Below are 18,378 nucleotides of genomic sequence, written 5' to 3'. Positions count from 1 at the left end.
GAAAAAATTATGATGACTAGATGAGATGAGATAATTTCGCTAAACAAACTTGACTTTAGTTCTACTTGGATTGTTTATTGTATTTTGTTTGAAAGTTTGAGAAAATTATAATGACTATACGAGATCGATATAATTTCGCTAAACAAACCAGACCTTGGTTGTACACTTGTAGGCTTGTGCTACAGGCAGCAATCGCTGCTTTTTATGTGAAATACAAGTAGACTTGTAACATTCTTTTGTTTTTGCTAAAAATAAAATAAAAATCCCAATCTAATCCAGTATAGTGCCTTGGAGCAGTTTGATATATGGAGCAGAGAGTCATATAAGGTACAGACTAGCTGCTAATTCTGATTGAAGTTGGAAAATTATATATATTATAAATATTGTTTGGAATTAGGATCTTGGAACAGAAATCCTATTGCTGAGATTGGAAGGGTTTGTACTTCTTGAGATCCTGAGCCAGCCCTTGAATAGATCCAGCAGCAGCAACAATTGATACTATCAAACAAGCCCAGCTCAATATCTTCAGCCCCATCCAAGTGAAGGAAAACTTCTGCAATTTCGACTGAGCAATGTACATCTCAATGGGGAAATACACTGTCAATGGCCAAAAGGAGGCTGCTCCAAGCAGACCCAAGAAGTCATTGAAGAATGGAAATGTCATGGCTATCAGTGCTGTGACTATCACATATGCTGTTCTCCACACCAGCCTGAAGGAGTTGACAAAATATGCACCACAGAATGGAACTTCGATTGCGTACTCACTGGTTATGAACTTGTTCTCAGGCCACTGTTTGTGGCTCCACCTCTCTACGAACCCAAATATCGGCTGGCAGAAAACCTGTTCATGAATATGGTTTTGGAAGTGTCAGAAAAAGACGTCAAGCTCTCAACCTAACATAAATTATTGAATTATTCTACTCATCATTCCTATATCACGTATCTATTAAAAAAAATAAAAAATAAATAAAAACAGATACATGGTATTGGGATGATGAGCGAGATTTTTTTAAATTATTTAAGTTACAGGAAAATAATTCCGGATAAAAAGTGTTATCATTAATTACTTGCATAAACAGTAATATTTTTGTATTCCTTTTCAAGACCTACTTGGGGAGACCTACTTTTTGTGGGGGGGGGGGGGGGGGGGGGGATGTGGTTTCCGGTCCATTCCACTATCTATGTGGTCTATTAAGGAGGTCAGTCTTTTCACTGTATATGTGGACTATTGAATTAGCTTGGTGCCTCCAACTGAATGGTGGATATATATAAAAAAACCAATAAACGGGTTAAAAAAAAGTATTAATGATGTGTGAATAAATTAAGGTTACCTGGTAAGCACCAATGAGATGGACAGCAATGCAAACATTAGCAAAGTCGATTAGCCAAAAAGGTTCATAGAATCCAAAACCAGTCAGGAAATTCCCAGGTGCATCATTTCCAAATGCTGCATAACCAACGCACCCACATAGGACATAGAACACTGTGGTGGTTGATACGCCAACAAAAGTGGCCCTCTTCATGGCCTTGTTCTCTGGTGGGCTTGATCTCAGTGTGTCCTGTGAGTTTTTTGGGTTTCAATTGTAAGTTGAAAATACAAGTTTTTGAAGAAAAAATCTTTGTAAGCTTATTTGTCAAGAATTAAACACATTAAAAGCTTACAAGATCAACTAGGTAGCATAACGAAAAATATTCAAAATTTTGAGAAGTGTTATAGTTATAAAAAGATTCTACAAAAGTATAACCACAAACTGATCTCGTAACTTCAAGTCATGTCAGTTTATTAATTTATTTTTGTGCGATTTCTTTGTGGCTAAAATATTTGTTTTTCTCAAAGAATTAGAATGATTCTTAACAATTATGACGATAGTTATCAATAATTTAGAGAGATGTAATCTAACTTTTGAAACCTAGCTTTAACATTTAAAGTCACTAAATTTAAAAAGAAAAAAATAGAAAGATTTTCATTTTGCCAAACAGTAGCATTCACAGGTTGTTTAATATGGTTGGTAGGGCTAAAGTTGAAAGGCTTTAAGAAGTGATAAACCATACACTATAGCATAAAAGGATGTGACAATTATAATGACATATTCATGAAAAACGAACATATAGTAGTCATGTTGATCGAACAGCAGATTTATTAAAAACTGAAAAAGCACTACAAAAAGGGATGGAGGAGAAGGAAAGATGAGAGATAGAGACATAAAGTTGTATTTCTGGTTCACCCATCAATGGTCCACTGGGAATCTTTGCCTCTTTTCAAGTTATCATCTTTTCTACAAATAATACTAACCCATTAAAAAAAGAAAACATTCTTTTTCTGAGAATATATTTACCATCAAAGACAAAATTGGAATCTTCTTATCTATCTATCTCACGCCCAAAACAATTGTTATTGCTCATATTATTAATTAAGTGGTTATTTATCTTTGGAACTCTAGCTTGGCTGTAGAGCATATAATATAAATAATGCTATACATTACACTTCTATCTCATTTGCATCCTATTATATATGATGTGGCGTATTTATCACATTTTAATGATAAAAAAGTATGCAATAAGTGATCATTCAATGGTAGTAAATGTACCACATCTTATTTAGTGAGATGCAAATAGAATGGTAGTATGAAGTATAAAATTTTTTTATATAATATATGTGACTAATGCTATACTCTATATTTCAATTTTATTTTCACCATACTATATAAGATATGACATATTTATTATTATTGGATGATAATTAAATAATCATCTAATAAAGAATCATCCAATGATGATAACTGTGTCATATCTTAAATAATATGATGAGAGTGAAATAATAATATGGTGTATAGAAAATTTTTCATATATATATATATACACATTAAAACTCTCTAACATTCAAGATTAAACTTTGAAAAATATATAAATTTTGCATACCTAGGGTTCTAAAATCTCAAGATTCGTATAATTATAATCTTGAATAATATTACTCTTTTTTATTAATTGAGTATTTAGTTAAAAAAAAAAAAAAACTCTGATACGTAAAACCAGATGCCATATGTCAAGTTTATCTTCTTAATCTTTTCTTTGTTTTTGTTCTTTTAGGGGGCCATGCATATGCGTCATCTTTGAAGTCTATAGTCCTCAACACAACATTTAAGACAAAACAAAAAGTCCCTATCCATTGGCAATGTATTGCGAGTGGACCCAGACCACCTCGAAAGGAAGAATCAACTTGCCCACCTGTCTATGCAGCCCTCCAAGTTTAATATATACCCCGACTCCCCAATTCCTAGAAACTTCCATAAATATTCATGCTCACCTTTTAAATATATATATATATATATATATATGATTAGATTTATTAATTCAATGTGTTTGAATTTTAAAATAATTGATTATATGTTGTATTGCAATTAAATTAAAATTTATGATAAGTTATTTATAACGAGATCAAATAGACTCATTTTTATTGAAAATAACTAACCATAAATAAGTAATTTTTTTATTATAAATTTGTTTATTAATTGATCAACACATGGCTCCACATAATTCGTGATTTAATAATAGTGTTAATTAATAATAATGTAATAAAAAAAAGACACATCATGCACCATATAATATATATATATATATATAATATGACTTGTCATGTGAACCATATTTTTGTTGTTTAAATTGTCTTTTTGGTTTCTGAATTATGGAAGTTTTATTGAAATAATATATATTATTTCACTCTATTAAAAAAATATTTTCAGGGTATTTTCTTTATTTTAGCAAGAGGATAGATAATGAATTAATCAACCAAAAAAGAGAAATTAAGAAAGAAAGAGCAAAACTTAAAAGCAACTTTTAACAAAGTTGAAAAAGTCAATTTATGTTCATGGACGTACAGAAACTTTAACAAAGTTGAAAAAGTTTTTCTACGACTTTAATTTTCTACGACGTTAAAGATCATTATCATATATATTAATAAAATATATTAAAAAATACATAATTACTGTACGTAATAAAACTCAATTATAAAAACTTGGTAATATATATATATATATAACTTCCGTATGCATGCCGACATATATTCAGGCACGCATGTCAATTTTTTCCAAGCATGAATCACAGTATTATAATATGCTAAAGATTTTCATGTTTCCGACATATACGATATATGTATTATCTATGTTAATTTCCGACATGTGCGTGCTTGCCTAGCTGGAGCTCGCATGTATGATTGCCATGCCAGAGATGCACGTACCAGATCATTAGGGCTGACAATAATTTACTCTGTCTGTACGTGAATACATGAGATGCAGCCACAATTCCAATAAATATAGAAATATTATATATATATATATATATATTCAGACTATAATTACTTACAAATCACTCTCTAACTCTTACGGTAAGTCGATGTAACGTCTTACTATCTGATACGAGGTTTCTCGTAAAAAAATGTTTTCACAGTTTCACTTGTGCCATAAAAATTCTGAAAAATCATACCTTATGATATATATATATATATGTATGTATGCAGATGATCGTACATATATACATGATGCATGCATGCTTCATTTCAATAGCATAAATTCACGATCGAGTACTTGCCTGTATCTCGATGAGGACGGTGGAGTAAGCATAAGCGAAAGCAATGTCACCGATGGCTTGGAAGGTCCTCCAAACTTTCTCATGTCCTGACACGTCAACCCCAACCGTGACTCCTGTTAAGGTTGTTCGGACATGTTCCCCACCTAGTTTCAATTATATACGGATCATCCTCTTAGTTATAAGTATATATATATGTCAGGAGATAGTTTAGTACTGTTGAGTAATTAATATGATACTGAGAATATATTTTCTTTTACCAGATGCAGCTTTTACAACGGAGAGGCCGAGGCCTATGGAGGAATAGGCGAAGGACATTATGGCTGCAAGGATTGAGAGCCATGAGAGCTTGTGAAAGTTTGGTATTTGGCTGAGCACTATTTGTATGCAGGCAAAGATTATCATGAAGGGGTAGTTTGATGTATGGCACTTCACATCGTGCCCATTTTTGTGAAAACAATTCGATCTCCTAACAGCCCTGATCATTCCAACACAAAATTAGAAGTATAAATATACGAGAAATATATATATATAATAACCTTATCCATAGTGTTCTCTCTCTCTCTCTCTCTCTCTCTCTCTCTCTCTCTCTCTCTCTCTCTCTCTCTCTCTCTCTCTCTCTCTCTCTCTATATATATATATATATATATTATATATAGAGTAAGCTGCCATCATGTGTTGAAAACTTACACCATGCTGATAGATGCGGTGATCGTGTAACCGATGGTAACCCCTATAAGATTAACATACTGAGCCAACCCGCACAGCTGAACCTTTCTACCTCCTGCCAGAACAAAAAACCAAACCCATAAATTAATAATATTCCATAGGCTTTTCGCTTAGGCAAGCGGCTTTTTGCTTTGAGCGACGTGTTAATCTTGGAACAGTAATTTCAATTTAAAATGGTTAGTCTTAGTCAGAAGAAGTAAATGGACATGATAAGGCAGAATATTATCGTTGGTGGTGATTATCAAATAATAGAGGTTTACCTAAATTTGCTCTCACAACATCCATGTAGGTGTAGTTTCTCTTCCCGGTGACGGGGTCCGGAGACCTGTAACAGTCGGCCAGAAGGGTGGAAGTGAAATAGGTAATGAAGGAGAAAGTCATGAGAACAGCCGGTCCGGCAACCCAACCCAACTGTGCTATTGCCCATGCCAAAGATAGCACTCCCGACCCAATTACAGCGGTAATGATATGGGCACTTGCGGTGAGCCAAGTCCCTTTTATCACAAAACAGTCCCAAATTATGTCAGGAAAGGGAAAAAGAAAAGAGAGTATTCGAGACTGTAAACGATAACAAGCTGTACTTGTAATTAATATAAGCGATATATATATATATATATTCAAATATGTACCAGTTCTTTTGTCTCGGCCATCATCGTCAAGGTTCTTCCGAATATTACCGTTGTCATGATATGATTCTGGGTCATGTTCTATGAACATGCTGTTCTTCTGCATCTCCCTAGCCATGATCTATCTCTATCTCTGATCTTTGTGATAGAGTGCTGCGTGCGTGTGTTTGAGGCTTGAGCTAGCTACTTTGCTTGTGGAAACGACGTTTAACGACTACAGAACATTTGCATGAGAAAAGGAGCCCGGGATCGATATATATTTGAATGGGAAAAATTGATGGGGGATCAAATGATTCTGAGACGTACCTAGTCGTCAAATGGCAGAGAGAGCTAGCTAGCGGCCAGAGAGACTTAATTGTATAAGTATCAGTGTACTCTAGTAGAGTAGGTTAGGTAAGGGTTCGGTTTCTGCTATCTGAGCTTTATAGTGGGAGTAAACAATAAAAAAATACGAGAAAAACAGTAGTAATGGAGCGTTTTTGACTTGGAGAATAGCTTTGTTGGAAGTGGAATTCTGGACAGAAACTTGAACCGTCGATGGTGGTGAGTTCTGGTCTGCTCGGGGCCCCACCCTCTTCCCCAGGGTCCCCCACACTTGTGTTCCTGGGTTTGGTCCACACACTTGGAGAATTTAAATGGTACCCATTGATTATTAATCTTTAAAGTAGGGACAGAAATCATCTTAAATGTGCAGCTGTCTGTGGTGATCTCTTGCACACTTTCTCATGGGCGGTTCTTTTTTAGTCTTGGGTGGGTCTCAAAATCTCCATCAGTCGACTCTCATACTTTGATTTCATTAGCGGATATGCATTAGTGTTATAATTAATATTGCTAATTTTTGGACCCACCTCCTTTCTAGTGATAAAATATCATATATTATATAGTTTATATATGCCCACTTTACATGCATTTTGTAACTACTTGATCATATGTTCCGTCCTTGCGAAAACAGCTAGGAATTAGAATGTATGGCCTAAATTTAGGATATTATATACTGCACATGAGGGTTTGATCAGATAACAACAAGACATGTATAAGCAATACAGTCCTTTAATTTATAAAAACATTAATCTACAAGTCTAGAGTACTGTCTAGTACTATTTGTCTAGCGATGTTGGTCTCCAATGTTCATGTTCTTACTATTTATTAATATATATTGCAAATTCTGAGACATTCGATCCACGATCTTTAATGATCTTCAGTTATTATACTATATATATATATATATAGGGAAATTATTAATTAGTGCATGTTTGGAATTAAAGCATCAATATTTGTCTTAAGACTCATATTCTATGCAATTTAATTGAAGAGAGATAATGAATACAATATAAATGTTGATCATATCATGAAACCAAAACATATTCAAAAAATGCCGAGAGCCTGATGCCCTGACGGTATATGACTTAATCTAAGTTCAAAACCCCCACCTCCTTGTATCACAAAAAAAAAAACATATTCATTACACCGCGGATGCAAGAAAAAAAAAATCTAGACATGCATCCCTATCAGTTAGAGTAATTAATGCTCGATATAAGTTTAAGATATAAGTTTAAAGTATGCAAGTCTTACACAATTATTTATAAGAAAAAATAGTGGATCCTACTAAAAATAGTAATACTTTTTTAACACTTTTCCACAATAAAGTACTCTTCTCTTTTATAAAGAAATTAAGCGAGATTTGTATAATTAGGTAGTACAAAATACGTGTAAACATTAATATCATGCATGCCTGCAGGTCTACCTCGAATGTTGTTGAGATATTACATGTCATTTATTATTTCCTTAAAATAGTAATAAAACAGTATTCTAAGCTGGCTATATATGTAGGCATGCAATTAGAATATTATATGAATCAACATGATTTAATTCTTGTCCAACCAAATTAGCAAGAGGTCATGAGAAATAGATAGCTAGCCAGCCAGCCAGATAGCGTAATTTACTTAACATCATGATCAAGGGCGGGAAAATGACAGCCTACCTAATACATGATTCCTTTGATAGAATTTTCATTATATTTATACTGAGTTGCGATCACTAGTACTGACTTCTCTTGACCTATATATGTACATCGTTTAGCGATCAGAAATTCTTCTATCAAATATGTCAATTAACATACGTACTTACCCCATATGTCTCGAACCGTAGCCGCGGCCCCATCATCATCGATGATTCATCAGTACTAGTACTATTATGCATTTGAAGTTTATATATGGTATGTGTGTGTATATTTATAGTATATATGGTATATTTTTGAAGAAAAGTGCTACAACTACAAAATTATCTAACAAAAGTAATTAATTCATAAACTCATATCATTATGACTTCATATGATGCGTTAGATGATCTGTTTTACAATCAAATATGTTACATTAAATCACATCAATTTGTAATTTTATTTTTGCGAAATTTTAAAGAATGAGTTCTCATTTATGAACCGAAGTACACATAGGTTTGGCTTCATTTTTTTTTTTTTTTGTATCCAATTAATTAAGAGTTCTATTATATACATTTAATTTTGCGTACTCTTTATATATTTTATTGATGTGATTGACCAAATTAACTATTTTATATTAAAAGTGATTGCTAATAGAGTTTTTAATTAATTAATTATTGGTATGATGCAAAACTATATATATATATATATATGGAACATGTACTGCATTTGGCCAAAAGTATATTATTAAGTCAAAATATCAAGAAAAATGATAGAGTTACTACTCTACTACTACTATTTTTTTTATTAAATTTTTTTTTTAATTTTTAATTTTACTTAATGATTAAGGAAGTGAGTATTAGTAAAGTTATATATATTTTTAATTTTTTTTAATGATTAAAAATGTTAAAAAAATATTTAAAAAAAATTAAAATGTATTTAAATAGTAGATGGATAGTATCACTACCCCAAAATCAATTGTACTACTTTTGATGTTAATGTGTAGTACTCGGGTCGATCGGTTTATATATAATATATTATGGGCTTTGCTACATACAGTTGGCAGATGCAGTCGGCGTGCAGTCTGCTGTACGGAATGAATAAAAAAAATTATAAAAAAATATTTTTATATTCAGGGGGACCTACATGAATTATAAAAAGTTATAAAAATAATTTTTTTTTTCATGTAGGTCCCGTATTAATTTTTTTTTTACAACCGACTGCATGCCGACTGCATATGCCGACTGCAAAAAGTATTTCTCATATATTATATTATGAATAATGATAGCCTTACCACTATTTTACTATTCTTTTGCCACCTTTTTTTAATTTTTAATTTTTTAAAATTTTTTTTTTACTTAATAATTAAGCAAGTGACTATCACTAAAATTATATATTTTTAAAATTTTTTCTTAATGACTAAAGATATTAAAAAAATACCTAAAATAAAATAATAAAAAAATAAATACATTACAAGTGATAAAATAATAATAAAAAGATGGTAAATGTATCATTATCTTTATATTATATTAACACTTGTGCTGGCCAGGGTTAGTCAAGCAGCCCTCAGCTTTTGACTATTAACTTTGATGAGATTGCCTTTTTATTAATTCCATCATGCATGACATCATGGGGTCGCATTATAATTAACTCCGTACTGTTGCTGCAGCCAGCATGTTATACATCAGAACCGTGGTACTACTGCTGGCTGCACTTTATACAACTTGCACAAGCTTGCATGTGGTCTACTGTGCATGTCCTTGTTGCCTCGTGTGCTCGTTTTCACGTTCTTTCTACACAAGTATATATATTACTTGGAGTTACCTTGAAATTACCCCAGCTTGCTTCTGTTAGAATATCCTTTCTGACCCATACGTTCATAGCTAGCTTGACACAGCTAAGTGTGAAGATCATTCAAAATGATCATGTTCATAAACAAGGATGCATGCATGGGTTTAAAACCCAAAAGATCAGTCCGATGCATGTGGTCCCGACGGGAATATCTAAACTAAGCTCCCATTAATTACGGTGGGAATGCTAGCTAGTTAGGTGTGTGATCCGTGTCGTGTTTCGATCGGCTCTGTTTACTTAATGCTGTCGACTCGATCTCATCAATTCTACTAAGAATATTAAATATAACTTTTCTATGATGTCTTTAATTTCTGCAACTGCATGATCTTTGATGGCAAGGATCATTGGAGAAAATTTTTAATTAATTTAGACGCGAGTTTGTAAGAGATAGGAATATGTAAGGATGAGAATAGAGCATGCATGCTGAAAAAGGACCACTGCAGATTAGATATATCTATGATGGAAGAGAGCAATGATTGTGGTGGGCAGCAGAGAGATGACAAAGAACTATGCAAATGAGGGAGAAAAGCCATGCATGTTTAGGTCGATCGGTTGAAGTAGTTCGTGAGTCAATTTTGTATTAAAAAACGATCAACATAAAGTTGAGAACTTGAGATCGATCGAGAGAGAAGCTAAGCTTGGAGACACGGCAATGGGGGGTCCTGGGCCCTGCCTCTTAAACGGGTGATGCCTCTGCTGCAACATCTGAGGCCACGGCTCACGAGTTCACCTCGAGCCCCATGCATGCATGCAGCAATCATAGCGCCCGGTCTCCATGTCCAAACAAACAAAACCAATTATTATATATATATATGCGCATGAGACAAGTCGTTTCTTTTTTTTTTTTTCTCTGCCCCGGAATGTCACCCTTTTCATATTTTTCTTCTCACAAGGGACCACATTTGTTGCTACGTACCAATCCAGTTTCTGGATTTTAGTCTGCGTTTTCATCTGCTTTATGTCACCCTTTATATATATTCCATTCTAATCGTTTACTTTCTTCACGTAGTAGTAAAGAACGTCAACTGAACGGCGTCAATGGATATGTATGAATTAAGCCAATAATGAATATATATAGCATTATCAATATAGGATAAAAGTGGAGTGAAAGTATACCATATAGCATTAATCTATCACTACTCATTATTTTTTGCATGAGTGATCGATAGGCAGTGAAATCCGCCTTGACATGTACGTAAATGGTTAAAATGTAACTAAAATAATTATATATATATATATTTATATATGCATGTCGTTTGTTTGTGGTCGGTCGTTACGTGGTATCAAAATATTCTTTCTTATTAAAATGAGTTCATTATGGTTATTAATAATTATTCTTTTCGTAAGTACTTGAAAATATTTTTATTTTAATCATTTACATTATAAAAATTGTTTTTTATATCAAAATTGTTTTTTTTTTAATTTATGTTGCGTTTAAGTAGTCATGTGATCTCAAATATTTTGTGAATAATAATAAAATATTAAATAACAATGAATAATAATAAAAAATAATAATAAAATAATTAATAATAATAGAGTATTCTCTAAAAACTCTATTACCCATTATCCAAACGGAGCCTTAAAAGCACGTACTGCATGAAGTTTCGTAAAGGTTTCCTGGAATTTGCCAAGACATTAAAAAGCTTGATAGATAGAGATCATGATAATTAAAGATGGTGACGGGAGATTAATAATATAAAAGCCAATCTAAAAACTTGGGACTCGGCCTGGAATTATGCTGAACTAGTAATTAAAGATAAAGTGTTATAAACTGAATGAGAAAAGAGAGAGTTTCGAAGATAGAGAGAGAATGATATTCTTATTGATTCATATTCTGAACTTAGAAACACCCATATATATAGGAGTATAAAAGTCTTAATTGACGACTACGACTTGGTCAATTACGACGACTAAATGTGGTCATACAATACAACATGGTTTACAACACTTCCCTTTTGGATGACCATATTTAAAGAATATGCCTCGTTAAAACCTTGCCAAGGAAAAACCCTGTGGAAAAAAATCAATGGCGAAGGAAAAAGAGTACAGTATTCATGTGTATCACCGAGTGCTTTAGGATTGCCTCATTAAAACCTTGCAAAGGAAAACCCAGTGGGATAAAACCTTAGCGAAGGAAAAAGAGTACAATCAGCACAAGTCTTCAAGACATTACTTCTCCTGAAAAGTGCATGATAACAGGTCTTCAAACTTCCGTATTCCAATGTTCTGCATAATCTTCTTAAACGTTGTAGTTGGTAGTGCTTTAATGAATAAATCTTCCAGATTTTTACTTGACCGTACCTTCTTGATATCAATTTCAACTTTCTTCTCATGAATTGCAATGATCTTCTTGTGTGTATCTGAAAGATAACTCGCATCTGTACATCCAACTAACTGTGGACTTGATCCATGTTGATAAAATAATCACGACTGGATCTTTCTGCTCATCACTACTCTTCTGGAGTTGTACTCTTCTGGAGTTCTTGTAAATAACACAGTTAGTGGAGAATTCATCAACATTAAACCGCTAACCTCATTTTTTAATAAAAACGCTGGCCAGCCTTTTAAGATTAGACAAGCATTGCAAATTTTCAACTCTTCTGTAGGTGTCAGGCGTGCTGTCAGGCACCGTAGCTGTCAGGCGTGCTGTCAGACGCCGCAGAGCTATGAAGCTATATTCCATCTCTTTTCTCTTGCTTCACGAGAGATGTTGTATCATAATTTTCTCTATAAAAGAGATATTCAGCTCATCTTCATTCGCATCACATCTTCTTCACTTTTCTGTAATCATACTGCATTTTTACTCTGCAATCTTTTTCTGCATTCTTATCCTGCAATCTCTCTCTGCAATGGCTCAGCAATCTTCTCAGGGTCAATATATGAGGTATTCTGCACCTCGTTCATCAGCTGTTCCTGCTTCTACCACAGGTGTTATCATGCAATATAATGATCTGACTCGTAGGTCAGATAATGAAGCTATCTATGAGCTTGTGAGTCTCGGTACCCGATACTCATCATCCATTGTCGCATTTTCTCAGCGACTGCAATCCAGAACTTGTGGAGTTGATAATCTCCACGAAAATATTGCTATACTTCAGCGACTTCTTCTGGAGTCCAACATGAAGATAGAATCAATAAAGAAAGAGAATAGGAATTTAAAATCCTTACTTAAATCTTCTTTTCGATTGCCCACCCTTTTAGATAGGGATGCCATGCAGATTCTTGAAGAACAAGAGCGTTTGAAGAATGAGGCAAAGTGTCTCAAATTTTTGTAATTCTTGCTTCAAGATAATAAAATAATATTTCACAAATATTCATATTTGTGTTTCTATCTTCTGGTAGATGTTCTGTGTGCTTCATTTTATTTTTTCTTTAATAATGCACACTTCTTATCAAACCTATAATATGAATCTGAAATACTAATTGTATTTAAAAGATGGTATTTCATGACTAATAACATCATCCATCTTCCCCTTGAAGCCGCAAGGGTTTCAGATTTATATTTCAAATATGTGCAGTTTCATGAACTCTTCTGGAGCCTCAATGACATTTAGATCATATATATAAACTGCAATAATAGCTTGTTTCCATTTGTGTTTGGATTGCTTTAGATCATATAAGGATCTTTGAAACTTGATAGAATACATATTTCCAGATGTATTCATATTAGAAGTTTCAGACATTTTCTATCCTTCAGGAGACACTCTTTAGGAGATTTATACTCTTTAAGAGTTTATATAGGAGAATTTTATACAGAAAAATTTGGATGGACTTTATTGCTTGTTCTGTGGGTATGGCCTCTTCAGGAACACCAAATTATTTGTGCTTTTCTCTTTTGAGATGCTCTATCTTTTGTATCAATACGTCTCACATGCCTTTAAACATGTCTTTAAACTGCTGAATTTCTTAATTGTCCTACAGGGACTTCAATCATCGCTGGGATTTTAGCAGCTAGAATATGAGACATTTTTATCTTATTGTATCCAAAATTTAATTATCATCTGAACTTCTGGTTCACATATGATAATCAAGATAGCGTCGAATTATTTCATCTTATTTGCTTCTGGCAAATTTTTCTTTCCACTTCTGATGGTAAAACTTTATAGTAAAAGAATCTTCTGGTTCTTTTATGGACGTCCATATGAAAATCATTCGACTTATCGTAATTGATTTTGGATGATCAAGATAACCATGAAAAAATACAAATATTTTGAATCATATCACCTTTTGATGCATCATAATATTTGATTCAATAATTTGTATAATATCATCTCAAAGAGAAAGCTTACAGCTTTTCCAATACGAGCTTCTGGTCCGAAAAGATATTCATTATTACGTCTAATCTCTTAGTTTCTTTGAATGAAACGCATCATTCTTTTTACTTTAGGGAATAGAATGATATAAATTCATTATCATTCACTTCAGGAAATGATGTAGATATAGTAAGACGTGACTAATGATTCTCATCAAAAGCTTATTATTTTGATCAGTCATTAAAAGACCATATATAAATTTAAAATATATTGTGAACGTTTGCATTTCATATTGCTACTTCAGGAGCATACTTGATATTACTACTTCAGGAGCACATTCGAGACGTTCATTCAAAAATATATATTCTTTCCACAATTTCAATTATGCAACTTCAGGTGCATAAATCATAATGAGCTTTTGGTACAAGTATCAATCATTTAAACTATGAGATACTCAAAAGCTATTATTGATTTAGGGCGATCCGTCAGGGATGCTCCATTTCCATTCCAAGATTAATCTTATCAACAATAATTCATAACAAGTATAAATAAATAAAACTTGTATATAAACTATGTGAATAAAAATTAATCACAGATATAATTAAAATATGAATTATAAAAATTTAAATTCATCAATACACACCTTAAATATTTCAAATGATATTTAAAAAAAACTTACTTGAAATAGAAGATTACAATCTTCAATATCATATGAACTTCGTGCACTCTATCTCTTATAAAGAGGGACCATCAGACTGTTGCCCGTAAAGATGTCTCATTTATCCATCAATGGTCAGACTCCTTGCTATCAAAATTATGGACACGCAAAATAAATACACTTCCTTTAAGTTGATGCCATAATTGCTCCTGCAGAGGCTACCTACTAACAAGTCATCTCTAGAATAAGTCTAAGAAATTATATATTGCTACTTTAATAAAGCTACGGCCACCTACTAACAAGTCATTTGTAGAATAAGTGTAAGAAATTGCATGTTGTTACTTTAATAAAGCTACGGCTATTCCCTCATGCCATTTTTCATAAATTAATGTGCAAAAGTCATACTTTTTCCAACAACCCATTTTTAACTTTTATGCCAAGTTCCTTTTCTACCATATTTAATTAATGAATCTGGTCACAACTTTAAAGCTCTTGTTTGCCACTAAGTTGTGTTTGAAACAACTGGTTCTACGTTGACAAATCATGAGCAGCCACCATCATCATCATCATCACGTCTCGCTAGAAACCTGCAAAAAGTCACACGTGACAGAAACAAAATTACTAAGCTTTTGCATAAATATGAATTTCTCATTTGCAGCAAATATAGACTTTTCAAGAGCCGTAATATTTGACAATGAGGCCGAGAAGTTTCTCCCCAGTCATGGCCGACAAAGAAGACCTGCTCCTTTTTATTTTATTATATATATATATATATATATATTTTTTTTTTTCATATGTTGCCGACAAGCCTCACGCCTCTTGACTTTTCTTTTCATCTTTAACCAAAAGGTCAAGAACTGGGAGAGCAGGGCCTTCTTTGAATTCGATCTTGTGGGCAACACCGGTTTTTTTTTTCGATGATGGGCAGGCCTAGCTCGTAGTTTTCTCTGTTGATGTCCATGGCCAGGATCTTTCTGTCGTCAGGAATCGCTAAGGCTGTAGCGAGGAGGGAGTAGCCGGTGTAGACACCGATCTCCATGGTGTTCTTGGCATTGATGAGTTTGAGTAGCATGTTCAAGAACTGGCCTTCATCGGCTGAGGTGGTCATGATGTTCCATGGATGCTTGGCAGTCACCTCTCTAAGCTCCTTCATGGGTTCAGGCTCTCTCGGGTAGACACTGGTCTCCAATATATACTGGTAAAGAGCATCACTCTGCAAAAGGCTCTTGTGACCAACCTCCTGGTGCCTTCCGCTGCCATGCACAGATTTCTCCCTCCAACGTAAATCTCCATGGAAGCAGCTCGTACGCACGGGTCCTTCCTCCACATCATCAGCTCTTCACCGTCCAGACCAAGGTGGCGTGAGCCAGAGAGATCACAGCCGTGAACCACCGTCCATGCCTCTTCAAGACCACGCAAACCATCGGTCGCATGCACAAAGAACACTTCTGTTTCTGCTCACCAAAACAGAGAAACTTGCCCCACCATGAGCTCTATGCCGTCCTCCTCTCAACGCTGTACGCTTCAGCGAGATGGAGCTTTGACCAGCCTCTGAAAACAAAGGCTTGCATCATCGGAACATGGATCTGGATTTGGGCGAAAGAGTGAGTACAAGCAGCCATCCGAATCGAAATACGGGTCTGGGTACGGGTGTCTATGCCCAGATCGGAGGCCAGCACCACCATCGAGCTCTCATGGTTGAAAAATTAGGCGTTGGGTTTTTCACGCTTTTTATTCAGAGATATCGTGCTGATAACGTGTTATAAACTGAATGAGAAAAGAGAGAGTTTCGAAGATAGAGAGAGAATGATATTCTTATTGATTCATATTCTGAACTTAGAAACACCCATATATATAGGAGTATAAAAGTCTTAATTGACGACTACGACTTGGTCAATTACGACGACTAAATGTGGTCATACAATACAACATAGTTTACAACATAAAGAACATATATTCCTTTTTCGATTTCAATTTTAGGCATCTTCACTTTTCCTCCATTTTTGACCGATCAGACGCATTGATCGATATCTTGTGAAATATTATTGGCTTCTTCTTCTTCTTCTCTGTAAAGAAAAAACTTTGGAGTTTTAGTTGCCAAATCTCAACTTACTTCGTACATATATTCAAAAACATATCTTAATATATTTATATTCAAACATATTTCAATGGGACATATAAAACGCTCATTCATATATCAATTTATATCATCTAAAATCATAATTTTAGCATTCAAACGAAGTCTAAGTAATTTGAATCCTAATTTTGATCATGGGTATAAGATTCCATTTTTTACTTCAACATTTGAGATCTTGCAGTTTGTAAACCTCACGTTCATATGTATATTTCATTACAAGAAAAATATTTATTTGTGGCTAGTTATTGTACGAAATTGTCATTGCATTTCCTATTAAAAAGAATCTATTCTCATCTTAAATAATTATTCTCGTCACATTTTCATGATTATCAAATCAAAATGAATTGATATCATCTTGATTTTAAGATATTTACCTTATTTGTAATTTTTTTTAATAAATATGGATCTAGGCCTTGTATTTAATTATACTTAATGAGAAATTATATTGAAATGAGATATTTACAAGGCACATATTCTTATTTATAGGAAAATATCTTACCCATTATGAAAATTAAATCAAGATATATAATATCAAATCAAAGTGATTTGACTATAATAATGAAGATAGAATTTATTTGATATTATTTTCAATATAAATGTATACATATGAGAAAAAGACATCATATGATTGCATGGTCGAGCTTGCTTAAATTGTAAAGAAAGGGTACTCATGATCTTCCAAATTAAAGGCGATCTTGTAAATTAAGATAGAGGAGTACTAGGTTGCCCCCAAAGAGTAAAAAAAGATGGTAACGGTCAGTTTCGACAACTACCAACGATGTTGTTGCTACAACATAAACAACTATAGTCATTCCTCAAGGCCGCTCGATTTCCCGATATTTCAGGCCACTAGGATCGACATCCATCGAACACATGATGAGCATCCTCGATCTGATCAGTTTTACTTTTTTCTTTTGTTTTTTAAATGTTTTAAAATAGTTATCACTAAAGGCAGATTTGCCAACTTAGCATCACTCTAATTTGATGAATATATACATCAAAAATAATTTTACTTATCATTCTCACACACCACACATCACGTTTATTTAATTTTTTCTATAACAAATATGTCATGATGTATGGATGATAAGTATAATAACTCAATTAGTTTAACAAGAATAAAATAAAATAAAAATAATTTTAAAATATATAAACTGTGTGGTATGAGATGATGCGTAACATCTCTCTAATTTGATATTATTTTATAAACTTGTGTGTAAAGTACATATTTCAGGTCGTTGAGTACATGACAAAACTTGATTTGCAACAGAAATTTAAAATTCAAATTTGTTATTAATTAAATCTTGACATGTCAGTAGTGTAAAAAATATGTTATCCACACCGGCTTATAAGTGGAATTACTAAAATAAAAATCCTCGCTTTGCACCACATTTCATTGCATTTTAGTCATTCATGAATAAATGAATAAAAAGGGATGCATGTATGGAGAAGACAGCTTTAATGGTCTTCATCATTTTTTATTGCCTTGTTTGAATTTTTTTTTTAAACTATTGTGTCTTAAAAAAAATCATCTGATACGCGCTCTGGTTCTCAGCCATTATACTTGATAGAAATAATGCGCATGACTTTTTATCCCTAATCTAGAA

The 18,378-nt window shown here is 33.3% G+C and overlaps 1 protein-coding gene and 1 pseudogene across 1 annotated transcript; both read right to left on the bottom strand.

The window, feature by feature from the left end:
• Positions 1–111: 111 nt before the first annotated feature.
• Positions 112–6,404, bottom strand: LOC122295528 (amino acid permease 6-like). Its single transcript, XM_043104567.1, has 8 exons — positions 6,243–6,404; positions 5,940–6,150; positions 5,571–5,804; positions 5,272–5,365; positions 4,842–5,059; positions 4,585–4,727; positions 1,332–1,559; positions 112–841 (listed from the first exon to the last, which is right to left on the bottom strand). The coding sequence occupies exons 2-8, from the start codon at positions 6,052–6,054 to the stop codon at positions 416–418; spliced, it is 1,458 nt and encodes a 485-aa protein (XP_042960501.1). The 5' UTR covers positions 6,055–6,150; positions 6,243–6,404; the 3' UTR covers positions 112–415.
• An 8,221-nt stretch (positions 6,405–14,625) lies between these two features.
• Positions 14,626–16,319, bottom strand: LOC122296920 (annotated as a pseudogene).
• Between the last annotated feature and the right edge of the window lie 2,059 nt (positions 16,320–18,378).

The sequence above is a fragment of the Carya illinoinensis genome, chromosome 15 (assembly GCF_018687715.1).
Source record: "Carya illinoinensis cultivar Pawnee chromosome 15, C.illinoinensisPawnee_v1, whole genome shotgun sequence".
NCBI lineage: Eukaryota > Viridiplantae > Streptophyta > Magnoliopsida > Fagales > Juglandaceae > Carya > Carya illinoinensis.
This window is presented reverse-complemented; position numbering and strand designations above follow the sequence as displayed.